Source organism: Macrotis lagotis, chromosome X (genome assembly GCF_037893015.1).
Source record: "Macrotis lagotis isolate mMagLag1 chromosome X, bilby.v1.9.chrom.fasta, whole genome shotgun sequence".
NCBI lineage: Eukaryota > Metazoa > Chordata > Mammalia > Peramelemorphia > Peramelidae > Macrotis > Macrotis lagotis.
Window position 1 is genome coordinate 8975863 of NC_133666.1, and position 23412 is coordinate 8999274.

The window sequence follows — 23412 nt, forward strand, 5'->3', positions numbered from 1 at the left end:
GTCCTCTTCAAGGTTGGACCTCTGCATGAGGGGCTACGAGTCCCAGCCTGCCCCGCGGCGCGCAGTCGCACTGCAGCCTGCGTCAGGCACCAAGGATGACAGCTGGAGAATGGATTGGAGGCCTTGGAGCGGCGCCGGAGGCGATGCATGGGAAGACAAGCCAGCTCAGGCTTCTGGGGACACCCTCCGAAGCCCCGGGGAGAAGCGGGGTGAGTGGTGCTCGAGGATGGGGTGGGTGGGCCCAAGCGGGCGGCCCTGACTGGCTTGGGAGCTTGGCTGGCCGGCCGGCCGGCAGGTCTGTCTCGGTCCGAAAGCCGGGCTGGTGGCCAGAGGCCGTGAGGGGAGCTGTTGCCAGGGGCCACTTGGGCACATTGTCGGCCATAGGAGGGCCCGCAGCCGTGCGCCCCGAGGCGAATCCGGGGGCCTGGCTGCCAAGGAAGAGCTGACTCAGGCCCTTCGCTGACGTCACGCAGAGGCCCAGCTCCTATAGACTTGTCATCGCCCCGCCCCAGCACGCTGATGTCACATGCTGGCCAGCCCACCTGGTCTTTGTGGGCCATCATGGCCACTGCACTTTGAGGCTTTAGATTGAGAGTTTGAGGGACCCCCCCCTCCGTTTCCAGATGGGGGACTGAGGCTCGAGGAGAAGTGACTGGTCCAAGGGCACCCATAGGCCCACAGATCTAGAGTGGAAGGGACCTAAGAGTCCACACTACCCAGGCCCCTCAGGTTATAGAGAAGGAAAGGGCCCCTCAAAGGGAGAAGTGACTTATCCAAAGGCACACAGACGAACAAAGGTGTAGAGTTCTTAGTTACAAAAAAGGAAAATGATAGCCAAAGAGGTGATGAGACTTGCCCCAGGTTGCATAAATAGTAAGTGACAGAACCGATGGGAACCCAGATTTTATAAATCCAACACTCGTCATTTCCAGAACTCCTGCTGTTAACTGCCCTGTCCATGACCCCACCACTGGTTGTCTGCCTCAGCCTTCCGCTATGGCTACACCCGATTTCAACTAAACTTCATTCCCTGGACATCTTCCCAGCCTACCTGCCTCCCTCCTACCTCTAACTCCTATCCCCTTTCCTGTTCTAGAACCATAATAAATCAGTTGTCATTGCTCTAGAATGGGTATGTCACTTTACTCCCTGCTGACACCATTTATCCACCCTGTAATTTTTCAAATCAAAAGATCCCTTCATGTGGTTCATATTGTTTAGAATGTAAGCTCCTTGAGGTCTGGGACTCCCTCTACCAGTGTAAACAGCCATAGCATAGCAGCATCTCAGAGACCATCTAATCAACTCCCTCATTACAGATTTGGCATTTAAAAAGTTTGAGAAATAATTTCTACAGCATTTAATCGTTTTTATTAAATATGCTAGCATATTAAATAAAAGGTCAGTGGCACCCAAATGCCAAAGGTCGCAGGACTTACAAGACCCTTGGAAGAGGGATATTCCTGAAGATGGCAGTCTTTTAACAATGAGAGAATAAATAATAAAATAAGTACAAGCAGCCTACAGTCACATCATATCAAAAAGAGGCTATTTCCATTACTCAGACCACTCCCAACCTTGGGCATCTACTCAAAGAATTTACCTCCACCCAAACTTGAACACAGTGACTTCTCTAACTGCTGGGATCTCTAACAGATTGTTAAGAAAATTATTATCCGGGTGGCTAGGTGACACAGTGGATAAAGCACCGGCCCTGGAATCAGGAGTACCTGAGTTCAAATCCGGTCTCAGACACTTAATTACCTACCTGTGTGACCTTGGGCAAGCCACTTAACCCCATTTGCCTTGCAAAAACATTAAAAAAAAAGAAATTTATTATCAAGACCATTCTGAGATGGACTCCAATCACTTACTTGGGTGTAAGCTCAACTAAAAAGCCTCAGAAATTACCTAGACAAATAAACTTTGTATCTAATTTGAAAAAAAAACAAAAGAAAGTTATGATATCATAATCAGTGTTGTCCTCCAGAAACTGAACTTTTGAAAGGAGGACTTTAGAAAAAGAGGGGAACTCTGGATCCTCCCAAATCATTGGTTATTAATCATAATTTCTCTCACAGATGATGAAACTGAGGTCCAGGGAAAGGCAATGATTTCTCCCAAATAGCAGAGCCGGCATTCAAATTCCCTACTCTTTAAACATACCGCACTGCTTTGATTATAGTCTTAGAGTTTCTTGGGGCACTTCGAGGCTAACTGATTTGACCAGTCACATAGTCACTCTGGGAACCCAGGGACACTATGGTTTTCCCTAAAAGTACAAGTGGCTATATAGTTTGGGGCAGCTAGGTGGCGCAGTAGATAAAGCACCGGCCCTGGAGTCAGGAGTATCTGTGTTCAAATGCAGTCTCAGACACTTGATAATGACCTAGCCGTGTGACCTTGGGCAAGCCACCTAACCCCATCTGCCTTGCAAAAACCTAAGGGAAAAAAAAGTAGAAGTGGCTACTATAAGTTTTTGAGAGTGATAAAGGTTTCTTTGTGCTTAGAAGGTTGGTTGCAATTAATGATCTCTAATCCTTGCTTTAAGTGAGTCTTGTGATTTACATAGTTTTCCAGAATTTATTGGAGATTGCAGAACCAGAGATTTTTCCAAATAAATAGACCAGGTTCTTGGCTGCCCATAGCATATTCACATGCTTTTTTTCCTTTAGCAAACCACATTTTAGACATTTTAGAATTTTTGTAAGTATAATATGCAAGGTCCTATGGGAAAGAAAGACATTAGTAGTTAAACATGATCAATAAAGTCCTCATATAAGAAATGGCATTTAAATTCAACCTTGAAAGAAACTAGGAATTCTGAAGTGGAAGTGAATAGGGAGTGCCTTCCAGCCCTGGGTAACAACTCGTGCAAAAACAATAGAAATTGAAAATATTGACCCCCTGGGAAACTAAAAGTAAACCCAAAGGATTTTGGCTTGGACTGTCACTTTCTCTGACCTTTGCCCATAATCGCTTCTATTATTTTTATCTGCAGCTTGGAGCCTCAGGCATAGTTAGCGTTCAGAAAGCTGGGTACATTCTATGCCTCTGATGAAAATTGTATGTAAAGACAAGCCTAGTATTAGGCTTCCTGTGATCCTTGCCCTGCTTCAGGTTTGTTATCCAGCACTGGTAGTAATTCTTTTTTTTCATTTGTTGCTTTCTGAAGCTTAATAAATATGATGTCTTCCCACCCCTCCTTAATATTATTCCTATTTTCATTCATTCATTTATTTATTTGGAGGTTGGGTGGAGCCCTTTCTCCCATCCTGGAAGTCCAGAGGCCATTTTTGATTTGCTCCATTTCTGACCTGGGCTGCTTCCATAGCAGGTGCTATGCAGATTCTTGGTTGGATCCTCCATCTATTTTAGCCATAATGTATCTCACTACTCCAGAGCTACAGTGACTCAGTAGTGAGGGATATGCACCCTCATAGATGGTCTTCCATTGCTTCTTCTCTTTCTTTTGTTTTCTTTTTTTTTTTAACAAGACAATGGGGTTAAGTGATTTGCCCAAGGTCTCACAGTCAGGTAATTATTAAGTGTCTGAAGTCGAATTTGAACTCAGGTCCTCCTGAATCCAGGTCCAGTGTTCTATCCACTGCACCACCTAGCTACCCCCTCACATTGCCTCTTGGTGAAAATGAGAAAGAACATGGAATTGGGACATCTTAACCCTCAATCACATACAGTCACTTAGTTATGTGTAAAGTCAACTAACAAGCCTCAAAAATTACCCAGAATAAATATTTTGCCATAACCACTACTGAATATTTTATTTAATTTTTTGTTATAGTATTACTTGAAGATAATCAGCAAACACAAGCTTTTCCATAGATACAGAAGAGTAGAAAAAGAATTTTACATGAAACCATGGATCTGCATTATATATAATGCTTGGATTCCTTAAAAATATGCAATAAAACCAAAATTTCCAAAGTTGTCTTGCTTATTTGTGTGTCCTTTAGTCAGGTCAACAACCTGGATCCTTTAAATTAAAGTTTTCTTTGGTATAGTACAACACATGTGTCACTTGGGAAATGCCAATCAATAAATATTTTTAGATATCTACTATGAACTGTGCTAAATTCTAGAGACAAAAAAGGGCAAATAAATGTTTTCTGTTCATTTAAAAATGACTTTTTTTCACTTTTTTTCATCAATTTTAGCAGTTCTTTTCTTCCTCTCAAATATCCCCTTATGAAACGACCACTACCACCCTCTCTTATAACAGTTATAGGAAAGCAAAACAAATATACACAATGGCCATGTTCAAAAATATAAATCTAAAGCTGTTTCTCGATACTTCCCTCCTCTGCTTCTGAATCAGGTAGTAGGTAGTATGCTTCATCATTACTCCAAGGGTATGCTAGATGGTCATTACCTTGCCTTAAAGTTCTTTTGGTGTCCACTCTTTGATCTCTTGAGTGATAAACGAAGTGGTGCCTTTGCTGGATCTAAATATAGAGAGTTGAGTGACTTTTGGAGCATGATTCTAAATCTGATGGATGTGAGGTAGAATTTAAGAAATACTTTAATTTTTCTCAAATTTAACTTTTTTCTCAAATTTTAACTTTTCTCAAATTAATAGTGACTTGGAACATTCCTTAAAATATAGTTGTTGATAGCTTAGATTTCTTCCTTTGAAAACAACTTGTTTGCATTTGATCATTTTTCAATTGGGGAATGAGTCTTGGTATTATAAATTTATATCAGTTTGCTTATATTGCTTGGAAATGATCTTTTCAGAGAAATGAGACTAATCAGACAAACTTGCTTCAAAAATTTTTTTCCTCAAATTTAAATAATCCAAAATCAGATAAAGAAATTGAACAAGGTATAAATGAATTTCTATAGTTAAAACATGCCTTGTTCATTGATTTGTTTTGTCTTTTGCTGATGAAATTTAGATATGTAAAATTTCCTTTCCCTTCTGCTTCAGCTGTGTCTCCAAAGTTTGATATATTGTCTCATTGATTGTAATTTTCTTTGATTAAATTATCTCAGTACTATGTTTTGCTTTTTTTTAGGTTTTTGCGAGGCAAATGGGGTTAAGTGGCTTGCCCAAGGTCACACAGCTAGGTAATTATTAAGTGTCTGAGGCTGGATTTGAACTCAGGATCTCCTGACTCCAGGAACGGTGCTCTGTCCACTGTGCCACCTAGCCACCCCTATGTTTTGCTTTTTGACCCACTAATTCTTTATGTTTAAATTATTTAACTTCTGATGAAATTTAAAATCCTCCCCGCCAGCTTTTATTGCTTAGCAATTTTAATGAATTGTGTGTGACTAGTATAGGATATGTTTTAATATTTCTGCTGTTTGGATTTATTTGAAGTTTTTATATCCTAGTTCATGATCAAATTTTTTTTTTATTTTAAATATTTTATTTGCTTTCCAATTATAAACAATAGTAGTTTCTACCCATCATTTTTTGTAAGGTTTTGAATTTTACAATTTTCCCCCCACCCTCCTTTCCCTTTCCACACCCCCCACAGAAGGCAATCTGATAATCTGTACATTGTTTCCATGCTATAAATTGATCAAAATTGAATGTGTTGAGAGAAAAAACATATCCTTGATGAAGAAATAAAATATTAGAGATGGCAAAATTATGTAATATATAAGACAACTTTATTTTTAATTGAAGGTAATAATCTTTGGTCTTCATTTAAATTCCACAGTTCCTTCTCTAGTTACAAATGTTATTCTCCATCACAGATATCCTAAAATTGTCTCTGTTTGTCGCAATGATGGAATGAGCGAGTCCATCAAGGTTGAACATCTCCCCCATGTTGCTATTAGGGTACACGATGTTCTTCTGGATCTGCTCATCTCATTCAACATCAGTCATGATCATTTTTTTTAAGTTTCTGTATACAGCAGAAAAATAGATATACTCCTCTGAATTAAAATTCAGTTATTGTTATAGATCTACCATTATACATTTCTTAAATTCTATTCAGATGTTTTACTACTTCTCTGTCTTTGTCCCTGTCTCTTTGGTTAGATGTTTAGGAATAAAAGGGCTCCATTGAGGTTCCCAGCTATTATAGATTTGCTATTTATTTCCACCTGCATTGATTAACTTTTCCTTCAAGTATTTAGTATATTAAATTACAGTGTTATTCAATTTTATATTGTCTTTAAGAATAATGTCATTTTCTTTTGTAACTCTTTTAAACATGTGTATTTTTTACTGTTGCTTTGTCTCAGACCATGATTGCTACCCCAGCTTTTTTGAGTTTGTCTGAGATATAAATTTCATAAATTTCATTATTGGGTTATGCTCTCCTGTTCTGTTTCATGCATGAATTTCTCACATTCACAGTCATTGAATAAAAAGTTTGAGAGACATAGTTTCTGGGAAATTAAATCATTTTATTAATTATGCTAGTATATTATTAATATAAAAGGTTGGTCATTTGTCTTGTCTCTCTCTCTCTCAGACCAAAGACAAATCATGGAACTCACTCTACTTTTATATGCCTTTGGAAGAGTAGGTGTGCCTGAGGATGGAAATCAATTTTAATTAACAAGTAATGAGAGAAAATGAATATTGTAATGAGAAGTGAGTCTATCCTTTTTTTTTTTTTGCAAGGCTGTGGGGTTAAGTAACTTGCCTAAGGTCACACAGCTAGGTAATTATTAAATATCTAAGGTCAAACTTGAACTCAGGTCCTCCTGACTCCAGGGCCGGTGCTCTATCCATTGCATCACCTACCTGCTCCTATCCTTTTTTTTGTAAATAGTATTTTATTTTTAACAATTACATGTAAAGTTAATTTTCAGCATTCATTGTTTTTAGTTTTTAATTAATTTATTTTTTAATTTTAAAATTCTTCCCCAATCTCACTTCCCTCCCCCCACCCCCCCCACAGAAGGCAGTCTGATAATCTTTACATTGTTTCCATGTTTTACATTGATCTAAATTGAATGTATGAGAGAGAAATCATATCCTTAAGGAAAAAAATAAAATATAAGAGATAGGAAAAAAGATAACTTTTTTTAAAAATTAAAGGTAATGGGACAGCTAGGTGGCACAGTGGATAGAGCACCAGCCATGGAGTCAGGAGGACCTGAGTTCAAATCCAGTCTCAGACATTTAATTGCCTAGATGTGTAACCTTGGGCAAGTCACTTAACCACATTGCCTTAAATTAAAAAAAAATTAAATAAATAAATTAATTAAAGGTCTTTGGTCTTTGTTCAAATTCCACAATTCTTCCTCTGGATACAGATCTCATTCTCCATCTTAGCTACCCCAAAATTGTCCCTGATTGTTGCACTGATGGAATGAGCAAGTCCATCAAGGTTGATCATCACCTGCATGTTGCTGTCAGGGTGTACAGTGTTTTTCTAGTTCTGTTCATCTCGCTCAGCATCAGTTCATGCAAATCCCTCCAGGCTTCCCTGAATTCCCATCCCTCCTGGTTTCTAATAGCACAGTAGTGTTCCATAACATACATATACCACAGTTTGTTCAGCCATTCCCCAATTGAAGGACATTTATTTGATTTCCAATTCTTTGCCACCACAAACAGAGCTGCTATGAATACTTTTGTACAAGTGATGTTTTTACCCTTTTTCATCATCTCTTCAGGGTATAGACCCAGTAGTGGTATTGCTGGATCAAAGGGTATGCACATTTTTATTGCCCTTTGGGCATAATTCCAAATTGCTCTCCAGAAAGGTTGGATGAGTTCACAGCTCCACCAACAATGTATTAGTGTGCCAGATTTCCCACATCCCTTCCAACATTGATCATTGTCCTTTCTAGTCATATTCTTCGCCAGTCTGAGAGGTGTGAAGTGGTACCTCAGAGATGTTTTTTTTGTTTTTGAAAGGCAGTGGAGTTAAGTGACTTGCCCAAAATCACACAGCTAGTTAATTATTAAGTGTCTGAAGTCGAATTTGAACTCAGATCCTCCTGACTCCAGGACTGGTGCTCTAACCACTGCGTCACTTAGCTGCCCCCATAGTTCTTTCTTTGGGTATAGATGGCTTTTTCTATCACAAATCTTTTGGAATTGTCTTTGATCACTGTTTTTCTGACAAGAGCTAAGTCTATCATAGTTGATCATCACAGAATGTTGCTTTAAATGTACATTGCTCTCCTAGTTCTGCTTACTTCACTCAGCATCTGTTCATGTAAACCTCTCCAGGTTTTTCTGAAATCTGCCTGCTCATTATTTCTTGTAGCTCAATAGTACTCCATTCTATTCATAAACCACAACTTGTTCAACCATTCCCCAATTGACAGGCATCCCCAGTTTCCAATTATTTGCCACCACAAAAAAGAGCTCTTATAAATATTTTTGTACTTGTGGGTCTTTTCCCCATTTTTTCTGATCTCTTTGGCATATAGACCTAGTAGTGGTATTGCTGGTTCAAAAGGTATGTATAGTTTTATAACCCTTTGGGATAGGGATGTGAAGTGAGGGGATTGAGTGCATACACTAAGCATGTCTAAGTGTTTTCACTCAATATCTCATGATCAGAGGTGAGTCTCAGCACTACCTCACCGGGGCATGGTTCCAAATTGCTCTCCAGAATAGTTGAATCAATTCACAACTCCAAGGTGGACCTATTATAATGAGGTGACTTTGATCATATCATTTACTTAGAAATCACCCCCAGTCTTGGGCGATTTAATCAAAGAATTTGCAATGACCAAAAGCTGAGTTAGAACACAGTGAGCCTTCCCCACCTGGGCAGTATGAATAAGATTGAGGAGAAAGACAATCTAACTCATTATCAGCAATGCCCTTCAGATACTGGCTTGGTCCCGCAGAGAATAAGATTTCAGATAGGGATAAATCCTCAGTATGGATAGTTATTTAATAATCATTTCTTTCAACCTCCATCCCATCCATTTTGTACTTCTCTTAGTCCTCAAAGAGCAAGAAGAGTATTGATCAGTGCCAGGGATCTAGAATTTATTAATATATACAAAATAATAAATTTTTCAAAAAATTTTTGTATGTGTGCTTATTCATCTTCATTTCTAAATGTGTCTCTCTCTTATTTTTTTACCCAAAGTTATCCCTTTTAACAATAAAAAAGTAAAGAGAAAAAAAGTAATTCAGCAAAGTAAACCACATTTACTTTCTCTGACAGTCACCCGCACCCATAGTTCCTCACCTCTGTAAAGAAGAATTATTTGCCTTTTTTAAAAATCCTAAACTTAACCAATATTAAATGAGAAAAAGGGAACTATCCATGAAGCCTAAATCTGTATTATAAGCAACTTACTTTTCTTTTTAGACATATAGTATTTTCAATGTGTCATCTCCAAAGTTTTTTTTTTTTTTCCCTTGGCTTTCTGTTTCCAAATCACCTCCATTCTGTTCTCTTTCTTTTCTTCCAAAAAAAATTCTGAACCTCAACACCAAAAAAGGAATATTTCCCACACACAGCAGAGCTCAAAAGAGGATTCTACCTGAAACTGAATCTTCATTTCATACTGCTTGTTTTAAACATTATAATAAATTCTACAGTTTATTTTCAAAATTCTTTTACTTTTCTTTGCTTCTTTCTAAATTTCTTTTATTTTGTCTGTGAATTTTATTAATTCTATAATGTTCCCCTTTCTGAGTATTACTGTTGCTAACACCCCTTCCCCCAACAGTTCTCTCCCCCAATGAAAAACCAAGAGAAAGGAGGGGAGGGAAATCCCCTCATAACAAGTAAGCATAATCCAGCAAAACTAATCCACACAGTTCCTGTGTCCAAAAATATTTTTCTCTTTCAGAACTTTTTGTCTATCACCTCCCTGTCAGAGGTGTGGGTACCATAGGTCCTCTGGAGACATGGTTGGTATGACCATCTATTATCTCATATCTCTGCTGCCTTTTATGATTTAAGGGGACTATCTAGAATAGTGTGTATCGACTTTTCTCACTTTCAACTTTTTATAATTTTTCTTATGACCTCATCATTCAACCAAAAGTGTTCTCTCCAAAGTTATCAATTTTCTTTTAATTGCCAAATCCATTGGCCTTTTCTTAATCCTCTTCCTTCTTGAGCCCTCCGGCACTATCAGTCACCATCTTGTTTATAACATTCTTTTCTTTCTAGGTTTTCAGAACACTGCTTCCTTTGATAGTCCTCCTATGTACCCTTAGTATGTTTTTCTTGATCTTCATCCAGGGCATGTCCACTAGTCATGGAAATTCTGTGTGGCGCTTTCCGGGGGCCCTTTTACTTCTCCCTCTACTGCTTTACTTGATGATCTCATCAATTTCCATGGATTCTATTACCAACTCTATGCTGTTGATTTTAACCTCCAGTCTCTCATTCACTGGCCTGTTAGACATCTCAAACTGGATTTCCCATGTCTTAAACTCAATATCTCCAAAACACAGGGGCAACTAGGTAGCACTGCACCGGATAGAGCTCCTAGCCTGGAGTCAAGAAGACTTATCTTTCTGACTTCAAATCTGGCCTCAGATATTATTATTACTAGCAGTATGACCCTGGGCAAGTTACTTAATCTTGTTTGATTTAGTTTCCTCATCTATAAAATGAGTTGGAGAGGGAAATGGCAAACCACTCTAGTATCTGTACCAAAAACAACCCCAAATGGGGTCACAAAAAGTCAGGATGGAAATGACTCAACAACAAAACCAAAACTACTTATCTTTCTCCTTTAAAACCCCCTCCTTTTTAAATTTCCCCATTCCTATCGAGGACTCCACAATCTAGTCCCCTAGGCTCACAACCTAGATAGAATCCCAGACTTTTTGCTGTCTCACCATAGCCTTTTTATTGCTAAGTCCTGTCATTTCTAACTTTGGAACATCTCTCCAAAAAGCTTCCTTCTTTCTTTTGATACTGCCTATTACAGTAATCTGTGGGTAGGCCTGCCTGCCTCTCTCTTCATTCCACTCCATTTTCCACTTGGCCATCAAAGTAATTTTCCTAAAACACAGGCCTGACCATGTCATCACCCCCATCCCCACCCAATTTTCTGATCAAATACAAAATCCCCTGGTATTCAGAGCCCTTCATCATCCTCCCTTATCTTTCCAGGCTTCTTCCAGTACTATCTGCCACTTGGATCTAGGGACACAAGCCTTTTCTGTTCCTTGCTGTGATATTAATTTTCCTGCCTATACATTTTTCACAAATCATTCTCAATGCTTGGAATGCTCTCTTTCTTCAGCTCTATCTCTGAATTTTCCTCAAGTCCCAGCTAAAACTCTAATAAGCTTTTTCTGATTCTCCTTAATTCTAGTACCTTCCTTATTTATGTTGAATGTGTGTTGTTTGTACATAGTTGTTTGCAAGTTGTCTCCCCCCCCTTGATTGTGAAATCCTTAAAGATAAGGATTGTCTTATTGCCTTTTTTTGTATCCCCAGTGCTTAGTACTGTAGCTAGTACATAGTAGGTGATTAATAAATGTTTATTGACTGATTCACCCTCTTTTCTTACTCTCCCCCAATCTTGTTAATCCTATTACTATCATCCTTTCCTTCTCCGATTTCCTCTTTCCCTAATTTGAAAGAAAAAAATAAAATTATCATATTAAGTATACATAAATAAATAAAAAGAAATAAATCCTTAATTCTTAAGACCCCAAAGTATATATCTCATTCTACACCTTAGTTTATCACCTCTGTCAGGAGGTAGATACTATGTTTCATTATTGTACCTTTGGAATCATGGTTAGTCATCATATTGATCAGACTTTTTTATTAGTCTTAAAAATGTTTTTGTTATAATATTTTTACATAAAGGTTCTCCTGGTTCAACTCCCCTTGCTCTGCATTACTCCATATAAATCTTCCCATGTTTCTCTGAAGCTTCCCTTTCATAGTTTCTTACACCTCCATAATTTCCTGTTCTTTGCTGTGACAGAAAACTACTATAAGTATTTTTGTACATATAAATTCTTTTCTTTTTTCCCTTTTTGGAGGGTATAGGATTAGTAGTAATTTTTCTGGTCCAAAGGATATGAACACTTTACTGACTGTCTGGGCCTCCTTCCAAAATTGCTGGAAATTTGAGGGGTATCACCAATAGTCCACTAGTGTTCCTAACCCATAGTCTCTTCATTTCTTCTTTTCCTCTTTTGTCACCACCAATTTGATAGGAATGTGGTGGGACCTAGAGTTGATTTAATCTGCATTTTCTAATGATCTGAAGCATTTTTTGCATATGATTTTGGGTGGCTTGGATTTCTTCCTTTGAAAACTTCCTTTTTATATTCTTTCACTAAAGATATTTGGAAATATTGGGGAACAGCTCTTTTCTTAATTGCTTGAATCAGTTCATCATAAAACTTGTTAGAGGAATGTGCTGCAAAGATGCCCTCAGTTACCTGTTTCCTTTGATTTTTGAACATATTAGTTTTGCTTGTATTAAAACTTTTCAATGTTATATAATTGAAATTGTGTTCTGAATCTGGATCTCTAGTTTCAGATCTTTGGCCCTTAAGTGCAAAGGTCAGACTCTGCCTCTCCTTTATTCTAAAATATGTTGGTTAAGCCCTATGTGGCTTTAACCTGTCACCCCTGGCTTCCACTATTTTTGGTGTGTGGCAGGTCTGTGCTCATCTTACTGGCAGCTTCTCTGTGCTCAATTCTCCTCCTATAATTGGATGTCCCTGATCAAGGCACTGGGTGATCTGTCTCCACTCTGTGGTTTCCTTGAACTCAAAGTTGGGAGTGGCAGTCCATGACATTGTCTTCCTTGTAGGTCTCTTGCTGGTTTCTAGTTTGTTCCACATGTTTACCTTCTGGCCTTGCGCTTCTGGTTATGTCTTCCTGGGCTGGGCAAAGGTATTTACTAATGCTTCTATTTAAATTTCTTGGTTTTTATGCACTTTGATACTCTTTTTAAATCATCGCTGTAATAAAAGGAGAGTATAACTTCAATCTGATTTACCATATTGCTTTCTTAATTGGAAGTCTCTCATCACTGACTGGATCAGTTTTTTGCATCACATCCAACCTTCTCTTTTTTGTTGCTATTTTGACGAAATAGTTTAATGCCAGCACTTTACATGATTAGTTGTCTTGGTTTAAAGATGTTGATTAGAAATTGGAAAGGATTTTGACCATTCAATGAAATGTTCTGGTTACTGTAGTTCTCTGGGCTTCCAACAGCTGCAGTGTGAGCTGGATATTCCATCCCTGTGGCCTCACATCTGCAGTTTTATATTTTAAGTCAATGGAAAAAGAAGGTTCTTAGGTATAACTTTTCACTCTGCATCCAACTTCTATTCTATATTTTGCAGAGGTTTCTATCATGGGGGGAAAAACCATCTTTATAATCTGATTTTACTAGGAGAGAGGAAAAAAAAACCCATGTCGACCAGAATTTATTTACAATTATTTTTGATAGTTTTTGGTTTTACATTTTCATGTTACAATGCTTACATTTACAAAATGTTTTTACATGTTCCATTCTAAATTTTGATCAGATTATTTAGAACTCACATACCAGATACTTCTGGGGTATATGGGCCAGATACCTTCTTGACCTCTGAGAATTTAAGCTTCAAATTAAGATGACAGGAATAGAGCACTGAGATTTGAAAGCCTGCCTGTTTCAGTGAAGAATATTTGGCACAGCTGTTTGCAGATCCACATATGGTAGCATGGAGCATAGCCCCCTGGAAACGGTTTCTTGAAAAGTGAGGTCTGCAAATAACTGTAGTCAAAGCATGGCAAAATCGATTATTCCAATTTCTGCAATTGAGATCTTAATCTAATGAATGTGACCTGGCTAAAGGTTCAGCAAAAGTCTAGGAAATCATAGCTAGAAGAAACAAGGATCATACTCTGTTCATTCATGGTCCCTTAGTTACTTGACATAGGAGACTTGGGTTAGAATCTTTGGTCAGATACTTCTTAGTTGTATAACCCTGAGTAAACTTTCAAGAGAATCATTTTCCTCATCTGTGAAATGGGAATAATAACTATATATATCCTGTTGGCCTCTCATGGTAGTTTTAAGGAGAACAGTTTGCAAACTTTGGAGCTATGTGACTAGGAGCAGTTGTTTTCTATTACTGGTTTGTTTTCAAGACCGATTATTACTGGCATTATGAAGGCCTTACCTCTAACATGCACAGAAGATGTTAGCATATGAAATATTTGCTAAGCCATGATCTATAAAACTTAGAATTTAGGATTGTAAGATCCTCAATCTAGAATTTGAAGGGATCTTTGGGGCCACAAAGTCCAGTCCCATTATTTTCAGAGGAGGAAACTGAGGCCCAGAGCAGGGAAGTAACCTATCCAGGGTTACACAGCTAGTAAGTGCTGTAGCATTTGAACCACAGATCTTAAAAATTTCAAGTCCAGTACTATGGTTTCCAAAAAAAAATTACCTACAAATTTTTTTTTAAAATGTCTCATTTTATACCTAAACATACTTGTATGATACCAGCCATTATTCTAAGCAATTCAACCTACCCAAGTATAAGCTAATATTTTAATCTGTTACTTTATCCCAGCCAAAGCAAGGCTTAACAGAACTCACACACAAAAGCAGAAATTTAAACACATCTATTACTTATTTTTATAAATTAAATTAAGCTACTTAAATGTCAGTTTATTCAGGTTTGACACAGCATTTAAGAAAACTAAATCTTAATTATTCCATGAGTTCCAATACATGTTTCAGTAAGACCTAAAAGCAATGATCTGCAAGATATAAAAAGAAGAAGAAAAGTTCATTATTCAGAACAACATCTGGCAAATGATACCAATATTTTCCAAGTCCAAAATTTTCTGGTGATTAGATATACATTTTATAATCGATAGATCAAGAAGGAACCACAAACCCAATTGTAAAGCATTTAACTGGGATAGAAGTGCAAACCAAATGACTGGGGAGTCAGCAAGAGAATCAGTTTTAGAATCAGTTTTAGAGGTAGAAAAGACCTCCATAACCAGATAGTATTCCAAACTATACTAGAAAGCCTCTGCCTAGTAACATGCCTGTTTAATGGCCAATTAACTTCTGTTTGCATATCTCTGGAGACAGCCTAGCTCACTTCTAGTAGTCTCTAATGGTTAAGTTTTTCTTTGTTTTGTAAGATAGAAAACTTAGTGTTTTTTTCAATTAACAAACATTTATTTATTTTATTCCTCCTCACCTCCTAAGCATTAGGGGAAAAAAAAACAAAACCCTTTCAATAAATTTGCAAAGTCAAGTGAAACAAATTTCCACATTGGTATGACTCATTCTTTATCTTGAGTCAATGATCTCTCATCCAGGTGGTAGGTATCATGCTTCATCATTGGCCTCTGGAATTGTGGTTGGTTATTGCCTTGATCAGAGTTCTAAAGCTTTTCAAGGTTATTCTTTGACTTCACCAAGTTATTATTGTTGTATAATTGTTATCCTGGTTCTGTTCATTTCACTCTGCATCACTCCATACATATAAATCTTCCCAAGTTTGTCCAAAACCATTCCTTTGTCATCTCTTATGCACCAATGGTATTGCTAGGAAGTTGTTGTCATTGTTTTCCTTGCCATTATTTTTTGCTTCAATATTTTTCCCATCACACTATTCTTCCCCACTACCATTTATTCTATTCTTTCTCCTTTCCCCCTGTCCTTCCTCAAAAGTGTTGTATCTGACTACCCTCTCCTATAATCTTCCCTCTCTTCTATCACTGCCCCCTTCCCTCCCCCTGACCCCTTTTCCACATCCCTTTCCTTTCCTGTTTTCCTCTAGGTAAGATAGGTTTCTATACCCTATTGAGTTTTTGTTATTTTCTTTCCAATATACCTCAGATGAGAACGAAGGCTCACTCATTCCCCTTCACCTTCACCCCTTTTACTCCATTGCAAAAGTTTTTTCTTGCCTCTTTTACGTGAAATATCTTCACCCATTCCTCTTCTCCTTTTCCTTGCTCCCAGTACATTCCTTTCTTGCCCATCAACTCCATCTTTATAATATAAAATATTCAGCTCCTTCCTGGGCATATGTTCCTTCTAACTGCCCTAATAAATGAGAAGGTTCATATGGGTTATCAGTATTCATCTTCCCATGCAGGAATGCAAGTAGTTCAACATCATTAAATTCATCATAATTTGCCCTTCCCATACACCCTCTCTATGCTTCACCTGAGTCCTGTACTTGAAGACCAAACTTGGTTATAACATTCCTGGCAGTTTTATATTGGAATCTCTTTTAGGAGGTGATCAGTGGATTCTTCAATTTCTATTTTACTCTCTGCTTCTAGGATATCAGGGCAATTTTCCTGCAGAATTTATTGAAAAATGAAGTCATTTTCTGATCATGACTTTGAGGTAATCCAATAATTTTTAAATGATCTCTTCTGGATCTGTTTTCCAGGTCAGTTGTTTTTCCAATGAGACATTTTGAAATGAAACAGTATACCAAGTACCTTGAGTTCTTTGACCAGCAAAGAACTTGTTCTCAGCTACAGTGAAAGGACGAGAGACAGGAGCCTCTTTTCATAGGAACAAAAGACAATTATTGAGTATCCTGAACCTCTATATATCTTCCCAATGCCCGTGGACAGCACAAATATATCTCGTGAGTTAATCAGCGGGAGCCAACAATACAAAAAAGATCATAAAGTTGTTTGCCCAAATTCTTGGCATACTTCCTTATCTTTACAGTTATGGTATATATCCTGTTATCTTAGGATGAGCCGCTTCTTGGGCAAACACAAAAGTAGGAGAATGAAGATGTCCCGAGATACCGGGCCAGAAGTATTGAGAAACAACAGAGAGGCAAGAGGGTCTTGGAGACCTTTGTCCTTGTCATCTCACAGCTGTGGTCCTCAAGGATCACTAACAATATTTCACATTTTCTTCTAATTTTTCATTCTTTTGATTTTTTTTTTATTGTTTCTTGATTTCTCACAAAATCATCAGCTATCCTTTCTCATATGGTCAATTCTGCTTTTTAAGGCATTCTTCCCTTACTAGCTTTTTGACTGCTTTTTCCATTTGACCTAAACTAGTTTTTAAGATGTTATTTTCTTCAGCATTTGTTTGTATCTCTTTCACCAAGCTGCTGATTTTGTTTTCATGATTTTCCTGTATCACTCTCATTTCTTTTCACAATTTGATTTCTACCTCCTTTACTTCATTTTCAAAATCTTTTTTGAGCTTCTCCATGGCCTGAGATCAATTCCTGTTTCTCTTTGAGGTTTTGGAAACAGAAGCTTGGACTTTGTCATCTTCTGAGGGTGTGTTTTGATCCTCCATGGAACCAAAGTAACTGTCTGTTGTTGGACTCTTTTTCTTCTGTTCTTTGCTCATTTTCCCAGCCTATGACTTGATTTTTAACTCTTTGTTAATGTGAGGCATTGCTTCCAGGGTGGAGGGTAAACTGTCCTTTTGAGGGATTTTGCAATTCTTTCCAGGGACCCCTCCTTTCCCCCCACTTCAATTCCTTTAAGGTCTTATGAGTGACTGACTGCTCTCCTGGCCTGTACTCTGGTCTGTGGATGACAACAAGCATTCTCCTCTGCCCTGGAACCATGAAGAGGCTCCCTGCTCTACTATGGCAGTATGAGGCCCCAGACTGCAACCAGGATCCGAGTATAGGCAAAGCAAAAGAATACTGCCCCAGAGATAGCGGAGAAGCCTTTATAGTCTCCCCTGACCCTCATACTGGTCTGTGGGCTGAGCACTCTGGAGACAACTGTTAGGTGGCTCTACAGGCCTGCTTCTGGTTCCTGGGACTGGGTCTGTGCTGAGGCCTGGACTCTGCTCTCACTCTGGTGCAGCAGAGTTTTCCTGCTGATCTTCCAACTTGTCCTTGGCAATCACTTTGAGAGGTCTGAAAACTGCCCTGCTGTCACCAACCCAGGTGCCCTGCAGGCTATTCCTAGATGATTGGAGCCAATTTGTTCTGGCAGCCAGCTCATGGGCTGTGCTGTGACCCTTTTGTGCCATGGTGGGAAGGACCCTTCTTATAGATCTTCCAAGTTGTTTTGGACCAGAAATTTGTTTCACTCAGTCTTTCTGTGGGTTCTGCCTCTCTAGAATTTGATTAGAGTCATAATTTAAAGGCATTTGTAGTGTTCTGGGGGAGAGCTTCTGGGATTTCTTGCCTTCACTTTGCCATCTTTGCTCTACCCCCCCCTTGTTGTTATTTTTAAACTGATATTAAGTCTAAATTTACCCCTGCACCTTTTACACTTTCTTCCTTATATTGCTTGTTGGGAGCAATGAGAACTAGCCTAGTTCCTCTTCCATATGCTGGACCTTCAAATGCTTGAAGTCACTCTTACAGGTTCCCTTTTTCTTACTTCCACAATCCTCCAACCTCCTTTTCTCCAGGCTAAATATTCCTAGCTCTTCCAACTGGTCCTCAGATGCCATGGACTCAAGACGCATCACCATCCTGTTTACTTTCTTCTGGATTTTCTCCAGCTAATCAGTGCCATTCCTAAATTGTACCACCCTATATTGAACATGATAATCTGGAGATAGTCTTCTTTCTGTAGACTTGATCCCTTTTGCTCTCATTCCTTCAGGTAGGTTCAGTTGATCACTCTCTTATCTATATACCCAGCTCTAGTCTCTCTCTTGAACTATAGTCCTGCATTACCTGGCTGTTGGGTATCTTGTAGCTGTCCCATTGGCATCTCAAATTCAACATATCCAAATGGAACTCCTAAACCTGCATTCTCTCCAAACCTCTATTTTTCTCAAGGTTACTATTCATCCTTTTAGTCACTCAGGTTCCCAAGCCCTTAATTATTCCACTTTCTTCTCTCTCCTCACTTCTCCATGCTCAGTTTCTAAGACTTGTCAGTTCTACCCACACAAAATCTCTCTCAGCCATCCCCTTCTCTTTATTCACACAACCACTTACTGATTCAGGCCTACATCACATCTCTCACCAGACTGTTGCAATAAACTTATTTGCTTTCCTCAAGTTGTTTTTTTTAAATAATGGAAGGGTTTGGAAGGGAAGATCACAGTAGTAACAAGTGTGATAAAGGAAAGAAAAGAGGGTCATCATAGTTTCTAAAAAAACAAAGTTATGCAAGAGGTTCAGAAAAGCCAGTCTTCTAATCATGTTCCTGGGTTTTGAACTTCCAAACTATGCTGTTCCTGAACTTCCCTCAGTTCTGAAACCTTCTTGCCTTGTAGCATCCAGCTACCTCTGTGACCTTCTGAATATGACATAATATTTTTATAAAGATTTTATTTATTTTGAGTTTTATAATTTTTCCCCTGATCTTACTTCCCTCCCCCACCCCCCACAGAAGGCAATTTGCCAATCTTTACATTGTTTCCATGGTATACATTCATCCAAATTGAATATGATGAGAGAGAATTCATATCCTTAAGGAAGAAGCATAAAGTATGAGATAGCAAGATCAGCCAATAAGATATCAGGGTTTTTTCCTAAATCAAAGGGAATAGTCCTTGGTCTTTGTTCAAACTCCACAGTTCTTTCTCTGGATACAGATGGCACTCTCCTTTGCAGACAGCCCAAAATTGTCCCTGATTGTTGCACTGATGGAATGAGCGAGTCCATCAAGGTTGATCATCGCCCCTATGTTGCTGTTAGGGTGTACAGTGTTTTTCTGGTTCTGCTCATCTCACTCAGCATCAGTTCATGCAAATCTCTCCAGGCTTCCCTGAATTCCCATTCCTCCTGGTTTCTAATAGCACAATAGTATTCCATGATATACATGTACCACAATTTGCTAAGCCATTCCCCAATTGAAGGACATTTATTTGATTTCCAAGTCTTTGCCACCACAAATGGCTGCTATGAATGTTTTTGTACAGGTGTTGTTTTTACCCTTTTACTAATCTCTTCAGGTTATAGACCCAGAAGTGATAGTGCTGGACATTTTTGTTGTCTTTTGGGCATAATTCCAAATTGCTCTCCAGAAAGGTTGGATGAATTCACAGCTCCACCAACAATGTATTAGTGTCCCAGATTTCCCACATCCCTTCCAGCATTGATCATTGTCCTTTCTGGTTATATTGGCCAGTCGGAGAGGTGTGAGGTGGTACCTCAGAGATGTTTTAATTTGCATTTCTCTAATAATTAGTGATTTAGAGCAGTTTTTCATGTAACTATTGATTGCTTTGATCTCATCTGAAAATCGCCTTTGCCATATCCTTTGACCATTTGTCAATTGGGGATTTTTTTTTAAAATTTGATTCAGTTGTCTATATATTTTAGAAATGAGTCCTTTGTCAGAAACATTAGTTGTAAAGATTGTTTCCCAGTTTACTGCATTTCTTTTGATCTTGGTTACAGTGGTTTTATCTGTGCAAAAACTTTTTAATTTAATATAATTGAATGACATAGCTTCAGAAGTCTGCCTCCTTCCTCCATTTGTGAATTTCTGCTGGACCTTCCATTTTTTGGAGGGATGTAGTAGGCCTTCCTTCATTCCATTCTTAGACCTATTCCTTGTTCCTAGTCTCCAAAAATGACCTTCATTGTATATCTTTCTCTTCCTTCCCAGTCTTCTCAACACCCTTTTATGGACTGAATGTAACTGTAATGCAAATATTTTTCTCCTCATATGACCAGCTTTTAACTTGTGGGTGAAGTTAAGAAGAACAACAAAAAAATTCACTTCTCTGGTTCTAATATCTCCCTGCTCCAAACCTTTTTTTCTATACCATTGGTCTCCAAACACTTGCTCTTGGACTCCATCAGTAAAACCTTTTTGAGCATGCCCCCATATATTTACGTATTTATGAATGATATACATATACAACTGTACTGATAATTATGAATAAGACACAAAATAGAAATGAAAAAGGATGAGAAAAGATAAAATAATACTTTTTTGTCCTGGAGTCAATAGGCAGTCACTGAAGTTTTATGAAGTAGGATGAATGCCACGGACTGAGCTGTACAGTAACATTAATTTCACAGCTGAGTGGCAGATGGGTTGGAGTGGGGAGAGACTTTAGGCGGGGAGACTAACCAGCAACCTATTGCAATAGGCCAAGTGTGAGGTTACGAGGCCCTGCCTCAGATGGGGTGGAGAGAAAGGGGCATATAAGAGGGACGTCTCAAAGGTAAAAAGACAGGACTTGGCAGCTGACTGGATAAAAGGGGTAAGAACATGGGGAATCAAAGATGACACCGATGTTGCATATCTGGGGGTCTTGGAAGGGTTGCCCTTGACAGAGAAAAATTCTGAAGAGGAGAGGATTGGGGTAGGGAAAGCTAATGTTCTGAGTTCTTGTTATTATTGTTGCTGTTGGATATGCAGTGGAGTTCAGCTAGGAACAGGTCAGGGTCTCGCTGCTGCCCTGCTCTCGGCGTTTCACAGGTAATGTTCAGGTGGTGCAGGTGGACAAAGTAATGGGTTTATTATTGTCATTGTTCTTAATGTTATTGTTGACGTTTTACTTCATTTCTTAACCAGAATCTCTAGTTTCTTGCTAACCTTGTGATGCATGTTGTAGCCCATCCTCACCTATCCTAAGTGAAAAAGGCAGAGATGGAGTTCTTTTTCACTGGTCACTGCTCTGAGCTGCAGCCTCTCCTCGAAGGCTTGACTACCATAACAAAAGGTGATCTAGGGTTTAAGGGGTAGGCATATGGGGAGGAGGGGAGGAATTTTCCCAATGGTGTCTCAGTTATTGTTGCTGTGGGGGGGCCCAGGGAAAAGTTGAAGTTGGAGACAAGTTCCACAATTGGCTATTAGCGGGAGCATAGGATTCTACCCATCCTCTGATCAGTCATGCCTTCCTTGGGATCAAGCCATGGACCCTCTAAGAGATCCCAGCCCTTATTTTGGAGGCCATTGTTCTAATATGATTGCCAAACTAACATTCCTAAAACACAGATCTGCCTATGGGACTCCCCCTGCTCAAAAGATACCCCTTAGTATAAAGTACAAACTCTTTAGTCTGGCACTTATACCTTTCTACAAGCTGGTTCTAGCCTGTCTGTCCAGAATTTTACTAATTTTACTGACTACTCACAAAGTTCAAGTCTCATCCCCATCTCCTATCTCCTATCTCCTTGCCTTTGCACCTTAAACCTTCCTCACTGCCCCCTTTTGAATTTATCTTCTGCCAGAATTTGACTCAGGTACTACTTCTTTCTGGAAATCTTTCCTGAGTGCTACACCCCCTCCCCCTGTAAATTGTTAAGACTCTTGCCTTCTCAAATTCTTTTTTATTTATTTGAATGTATTATTCATGCACATCAAGTGAATTTAAGTTCCCTCTTGGCAAAGGCTGGTTAATCATTGTCGTGTTTACCCAGCTTCTAAATTAGGCTCTTAAACATGCCAGCTGTCTTCTAAGTTTGTTGAATGGAATATTGTTGTAGGGATTTTTTCAGCTCCTGATTAGACTAGAAGGCCTCAGAGGGTCATTCCAATCCAGTTGTAGGATTCAATAAAAATAAATCCATCTGCACCAGAAAGAAGTTTTTTTCCTGGCATTAATATATATCTTTCTAAAAGGTGACAATACAATGTGTACCTTTTGCCACTTCCCTAGGGTACCAACTCCCTTGCCCTTTCCTAGTCCTGACTTTATTCAGAATCTATTGTTGATTTGAAGTCAGTGGAAAATAGGAATGAGTTTGTTTCCCTGACAACTTTTCTTGAGTTAGAAAATACACTTTCATATTGTCCCTTCTCTGCCCCCAAGCCCATTGCCCACTCCAAATAGTTAAATAAAATCCTGACTCATAGAGACCACTTTCTCGTTTTTTAGTTTACTGATAATGGAAGTAAAGAGAGGACATGAACTTTAACTTTGATGCTTTGGTGTCAACACTGCCCATTATCTTTCAATAGATGGATTTCTCCTTTTAGTGTTGTCTTTATTTTCCTTGTAATCAGTGTGTATGTTGTTCTTTGGGTCCTGCTTCCTTTATTCCTCATCACTTGCTAGAAGCCTTACCATGTTTCTCTGAATTCTTCATAATTGCTTCTTCTCACAGCACCATGATATCCCATTATAGTCATGCATCACAAATTGCTTAGTCATTTTCCTAATGATTGGGAACATATCTTGTTTCAGTTTTTTATTGCAAATAATATTACCATGATTTTTTTTTGTATGCAAGGATCTTTTATTTTTTTATTTTTTGGAAATAGCATTTTACTTTTTCCAGTTACATGTAAAGATGGTTTTCAATAATCATTTTTTATAAGAATTTGAATTCTAAATGCACGGGTCTTTTCTTGCTGCAATCGGCCTTAGAATGTAAATGCAGTTGTGGAATCTCTGGGTCAAAGCACATGAACAATTCGCTACATAATTCCAAATCGTTAAAATGCACAGATCCCTAGGACCAAAATGTTCTCATTGGCTCTCTGTGAAAAGAAGGATGACAAGGTACCTGAATGATATTAAATGTTCGTTTCTATTCTTTTGGGGGGGGGTGTTTTGATTATATCAATGAAAAAAATTGACATTTTTAATTCAAACCATATATTCTTTTTTTCC

General features: G+C 38.5%; 1 protein-coding gene across 3 annotated transcripts in view; it reads left to right on the forward strand.

Annotated features, from left to right (window-relative positions):
- The first annotated feature begins 1 nt into the window (after position 1).
- ATG4A (autophagy related 4A cysteine peptidase) overlaps positions 2-23412 on the forward strand; it is a 63055-nt gene continuing 39644 nt past the window's right edge. Inside the window, exons 1-2 of one of the 3 annotated variants that reach the window (XM_074207249.1) lie at positions 146-209; positions 21409-21516. In XM_074207249.1, coding sequence (XP_074063350.1) covers positions 21444-21516 — 73 coding nt within the window. In that variant the 5' untranslated portion in view covers positions 146-209; positions 21409-21443. Of the gene's footprint in view, positions 210-21408; positions 21517-23412 lie in introns of all 3 variants that reach the window. The other 2 variants (XM_074207248.1, XM_074207250.1) reach the window with 2 other exon arrangements.